Source organism: Cariama cristata, unplaced genomic scaffold (assembly GCF_000690535.1).
Source record: "Cariama cristata isolate BGI_N322 unplaced genomic scaffold, ASM69053v1 scaffold12442, whole genome shotgun sequence".
In the NCBI taxonomy this organism is placed as follows: Eukaryota; Metazoa; Chordata; class Aves; order Cariamiformes; family Cariamidae; genus Cariama; species Cariama cristata.
This window is the reverse complement of record NW_009602166.1, coordinates 41,776-48,084: the sequence shown is the minus strand read 5'-3', so window position 1 is coordinate 48,084 and position 6,309 is coordinate 41,776. Positions and strand designations below refer to the sequence as shown.

The 6,309-nt window shown below is 32.8% G+C and overlaps 1 protein-coding gene across 1 annotated transcript in view; it reads left to right on the top strand.

Moving 5' to 3' along the window:
• Positions 1-438: 438 nt before the first annotated feature.
• The window catches only part of LOC104157341 (cadherin-9-like), a gene marked incomplete at its 5' end in the record, with an annotated part of 46,319 nt that continues 40,448 nt past the window's right edge, over positions 439-6,309 (top strand). The window contains 1 exon segment of the mRNA XM_009694639.1: positions 439-733. Coding sequence (XP_009692941.1) covers positions 439-733 — 295 coding nt within the window.

The following is a 6,309-nucleotide window of genomic DNA, read 5'->3' as shown; positions in this document are numbered from 1 at the left end:
TAAAATCCATTTCTTCTATGCTGTTATGAAGTAACTGGTTGCCTTATCAGCAATCAATAAATGGGAAGACAACTGTTACTTCGCAAATAGAAACTTGGGGGTTTTATACGCCCTGTCATCCTCAAAAAGGGGTCCTCTGGTAGATTCTGGACAGACTATTCAAAGAAATATAATTTATTGTTTTAGGTTGGTAATTTTAAATACTACTGCAATATCTTCTATACATATCTCCTATGCCCTTATGAGTTTGTTTAGAGCTATTTTTTGTGTATGACTGAGTCTCAAATTTGCAATTTTTCCAACAGTGAAACAGAAGATAACCGCTACTGACCCCAATTATAGTCAAGATTGTACAGACTTACTCATATATGCTGAATGATTTGGTCTGTAATAACAATGTATGTATTTATAGAATTCTTCTTTTCTACTTCCCTAAAGCTACACACTGACCAAGATAAAGGAGACGGAAATTTAAAATACATATTAACAGGAGATGGGGCTGGCAGTCTGTTCATTATAGATGAAAATACAGGAGATATTCATGCTGCAAAGAAATTGGACAGAGAAGAAAAGTCCCTGTATGTGCTACGTGCCAAGGCTATAGACAGAAAAACTGGAAGACAAGTGGAGCCAGAGTCTGAATTTATCATTAAAATCCACGATATCAATGACAATGAGCCAAAATTCACCAAGGACATGTACACTGCCAGTATTCCGGAGATGTCTGGAGTTGGTACGTAAAAACTTATCCTTATGTAAAATACAAACAGGTTTGAGTGGATTTGGAACTTATACATAATATATTATTTGAGACCCTTAATGCTAGCTTCTATGAATATCCATGGAATAATGTTTGTTGCCAGTAATGTATCATAAATGACTGATTTCTACTTTTGTTTATTTGTTTCATCTTCAGCCACTTTTAAATCTTTTTTTCCACACTATAAGCTACTCTTTACTCTTTTAAGCCCACAGGAATCATCAAGAAATGTACAATATATGATTGTCTTATCAGTTGTTACACAGTTTTGCCACAGTTGAGAATATCACTTCATAAAATGTATCCTCTTTGTTTTTGTAAAGTTTAATTAACCAAACCTTTCTGTACCTTTAGACACAAACAACTTCAAGCAAGTAAGTATGTAAAACATTTAATGCATCAAAATAATGCAAAATATGTTCCTACAGATACCTAAAAAATAGTATTAGGGTTTTTTTTGGTTTGGGATTTTTTTTTTTCCTCTTTGGTATCAATATCAGTAGTTGTTGTTGGTGGCGGTTTTTGGTTTTGTTTTGGTTTTTTTTGTTTGTTTTGTTTTTGTTTTTGTTTTGTTTTTAATATGGATTTACCTGTTTGTTTTTTTTTTTTTTAAGATACCAAACATATGAACCCTTTCCCCAAAGAAACAACTGGTTTTGTTTAAAAAGTATTTTTCTTCATGGATAAAAACTTACAGCTATTCACAACTGTTGCACTGAAAAGTAAAAATGTAGAGTGAAAGCAGAAGATGAGTGAGAAACATAGCATCAAAGGAAAATAATTCTCTGAGTTTTGTTCAAATAATATGAAGTGATAGATAATATTCACCAGCATACATTCATCAGAAGTTACAATGACTACCTAAGTCCTCCACTCTTTTACAACAGAGACAGTCTCTCTGATAACATGAGTAAGGTTAAAATACATAGGCTATAGGAAACAACTGACAAATTCTCAAGAGTTATTTACTTCTCATGAATTACTATAGTAGCTTGCAAAATCAGCCCTGGATGATGTCATTGTTAAGAGAGGCAACAAAATACCAGTCAACGTTAGCGACTAATATGTATCTTTGAAAAATAATTTTCAGAAACTAACAATTATAATTATCTCTCAGAGCAGTAGCAGAAGTATAACAGAACAGGATTCTATCATATAACTCTATTTTAGAATCATGAGAAGGAAATACCTATGCTACTATGTGTAATGCTAAGGGCCCAAGAATGGTTCTTTTAAAGATACATGGAAAATACAGAAATCCTTTCCATTCTGAATTTACTTTGCTGATAATCTGTGAAGTAAAAATGTTGGCAGTGCACCTGTCATATTTAATTTGAAATACATTTGTAAGGAAGGAATTCTATAGAAATAGATAGGGTAAAAAGCATGATGTCCATGTTTAACCTTACCACTTAGTCCAATCTCATTAGATTCAATGGAGAAGCATGAATAAAAGAGAACAGAATAAGATCCAGCACTTTGGCACTGCCTGTGAAATTTTAAGTCTACGAAATGTCTATATTTGATGAGGATGATGATAGTATAAGTACCATTATGTACTTTAAGCTGAGAAAGTGTCCATAAAAGACCCAAGCAAAGGTGAGCTTTACTGTGAAGAAAGAACTAGAGGAAAAGTATTTAAATGGTAAAAAAAGCCCTTTAGCTTCTAATATGAAGGCAAAAAAGAGATCCGAGTTACTCTTTGCTCTGTTTAGTTGACATGTGCGTTTGGGGGTATAAAAACTACACTGGAATGGCAACTTTCAGCATTTGAATTTGAATGAGTAAAAGCAGTTTTGTAATTTCTTAAAGTAGCAGAGGATAAGAACTCAAATCCAGATCAGTCCAGTCAAAAAGCAGAAATTGTATATTTCTGAAGTCAGTCATAAGAATGCTAATTCAACAGTCAGGATGTACATATAGGTAAATAAGGAATACATAGATATATTCCTTCTTGGAGTGTCTTTGTCCCATTCCTCCACATAAGGAAGTAGATGCCGTAACTGGAGAAAATAACTTGGGAGTGAAAAGGAGAGATCTTTGCCATAAGTGGAATACAACTTACAGGTGAGAAAGTGGTACTCTTGTAGACCTTCCTATAAAGCACACAAGAGAACACATAAGAAACAGAATGAGATAGTGTAGTTCTTGAAATATCTAGACAAAAGAAAGCTATATGAATGTAAGCCAGCAAATACGCACTAGAGAGCACACACAACAAAATGCAAGGAAAATAAGAAAAAAGAGAGTGCAACAAAAATTAAACTCAAAACTGATACAGTGTGGCAATGGGCTGTGGAAGTAGCTCCTGGTTCATACTTTCCACAGTGGCTACGATATCCACTAAAAAATCTCCAATGTATTATGAAAATTATATGTAAACAGTTGTAACTATCCTTCATTCAATAGGTATGATTTGATATGCAGTCCAAACATTTTTTTCCTGAACATAGTGTCTATTGCAGAACATCACAAATTTACAGAATTGTCAGTTATGCAAGTAGGTTCATTACACCTCAACACTTAATCTCTTCAGTGTTTTTGGTATATAATCTGGACTACAGAATTTAAAATGGAATTTGAGGTTGCGGGATTGTGAAAAATAAGTCATGAACAAACTGAGAAATTATTGAGTGAGCAATGCATATTAGAGTTATTGCTGCTGTGAAAGTAAATCATCTGAAAGAAAAGGACAGAGACTAGACTGAAAATGTAAAGAAAGAAAGAAAGAAGACTGACATCACAAAAGTGCATTCCAGAAAACCAGAAGACTTCAGAAAAAAAATTAAGTGTCCCTTAGTTCTAGATGTTCCTCTATAACAAATGGAAGGAAATAAGAATAATAAAATGAAAATAAGAATCCCTGGAACAAGGTGATCATCCTTACTAAAACTACATCAAATGAAGAACTCAGCGTAGTCCTGCATTACCTGCATAAATACTTAAGATCATGAAGGTTATTTGTCATAATATAAATACACAGATTCTTGCATACCTAACCAAATAACATTTCCCACTGGAACCAACTATACAATTACACTACACACATTTTAAGAAATAGATATACTTATGATGAGCAGGTCAAAAATTTATGGGAAAATCTCAGTTTCTTCCCATCCTTCACTTCCTTCCAATTTTGTATCCTAAAATATTTTTTTTCTTAACTATTATATTTATTATGTTTGTCAAGTTCAACAAATATGACAGCAGATATTTATGAAAGATCAGGAAAATGTCACAAAGATTGAGAAACTGAAACGGAATCATCACTAGCAATGTTTCCAGCTGTGTGTGTATCTGTTATTCAAATGACATATCATACTAATATTTCTGTGTTACCGACCATTTCTTGGAATAACCAGCTGTAGAGAACACAAGGGAAAATGACAAGGCAACGCCTCTGACAGAATGTGTGATTTTCAGTACCAATAGGCAAACCTCACTCATGTTTAACTAGTTTGATAGTACAAACAGTGAAAGCATAACATGGATTTTCAGCACAGTCTATTCAAGCCTGGGGGGAAATATGAATGCTTATTTGTGCACTAGTGTGTGCTAATCCTATGTTGTAATATCTACACTGCAGCCAGGAAGCTATACATAAATTAGCCTTGCTGTGCCTAAACGGGATCCAGTCATACCTCCAACAGCATTATGGGTTTACCTAAAATGCTGTGTAACAAAGTTAGTACTAGAAGCAATCAAAACCACTGAAGTGAGCTGACTGCAGTGTCATTTCAGACAGCTTTTATGGAAGTGATCATGTTAAATGTTCACAGTGATATTAACTTAAAAAATTAAATGAGAAAGTTAGTTTAAGAACTTCTAACATGGAATTTCTCATTAAAAGCAGCTACTATACTGAAGAATTGGAGGATAATAACTGCTGTAGCTGTATTTTTTAACAGTACTAGAGTTGACTGGAAGAATCCTGAGATTTATGTCAGACTAGGTAAATTGATTTAATAAAAAGAATTCCAAAAAATGAGAAAAAGATGCTAGGCAGACCTATTAAGGTTAATCAAAACATAATACAGAAAGTAAAGGAACAAAAGACGTTCAACATTTTAAACTGATAGATGCCAAAGCTGTAAGATACAATCTTGTTCACAATGATGAGCAGGTGGATTTGAAACACAATCTATTCTGATTTGGCTATATTTTAGAAATACTATAAGAGGAAACTTCAGAGAAGATAAATACATATTATGCATCTTGAGAATAATCTTTTCATTTCCTCTTCATGTAGAAGGAAAAGTATAGCTCTGATCATACTTAAAATCTGCTCATTTTATTTTCAAGGCTTACAGAAGTAGAAACTATGATCTAAGTATTTTTCCAAGTGAAAGATGCTTGCTAAAAAAACCAAAATAAAATGAAATAAAAACTAATCCTACACCTCATTGTAAAAACTACTTTTCTCAGGATATAAATGAAGTTATCAAGAATTTTTTTAAAAGGGAAGTTAGCAATGAGATGTCCTGTGGAGTTCAATCCCTTTTGATACATGGGTCAATATTATTACATCCTCCTGTACCTGCCTTGCTAATTTTAATCAGTAAGGCTTACCGTTTTTTTCTCATTAAACATCTTTAGCATGTAGCTGATGGGTATTTCACAACGTATTTTTAATCTTTGATTTGATCCTATTAAGAGAAGAGATAATACCTAATTCAACTTAGCACCTATTTCTTCATACTTAACTGCTATTTTCTAGATTTTATGGATCTAACCAAAGGCACCTCCTGGTTCAGAATTTCTACATGCCAGGATTTGTATAATGTATAAGTATAGAGGGCCATATTTTAAATGGCTAAATGTAAAATTTATAATTTTTCCATTAAATTACTTTCATTGCAAGTGCAGTCAGAATAAAAGATTTTTTCTGTAGCTGAATAGTGATGTTTGATAGAAGGACACTGTACATGCAATACAGATATGGCCATTTTTGACTCAGGTGTACAGGATTACACTATGCCTAAACATGTCTTGTATTTAACAGCTACTCTAAATAAAAGATATATATAAAATACATACACACACAAATTGAAATAGAAAAAAGAGAGATGACGTTACAGTAAAAACACACCAGGTAATATGCATTAATACTACCATTTTTATTACTTTGCTATTGTCTGTGAGTGCAGTAGTATATACTGCAACATCAATTACACAATGATTGTGTTCAGAGTTCTATTATTATTGTTCACTCTTGCTATAGTATCTCTTGGGAATCTATAAGCATCACAACTACTACTAAACTTAAGTAAGACATCATTCTGGTACTTAGTTTTAGTTACATCACGTTTTCAGCATCACATAATCTTAAACGTGTTTCTCAAGAACAGGTTGTTATTTTGTATAGGAAGCTCTTACAAAAAAAAGTAGGCCTTATGGTAAAAAACAAACAAACAAACAAACAAATAATAATAAAAAAAAACCCTGAGCCAAACGCAGTAACCATCAGTTTTTCTATTTATGAATTTGCTTATGTCAGTAAGCATTAATCTACAGATGTGTTTAAATGACTAAATGGAGGCAGCTTTCAT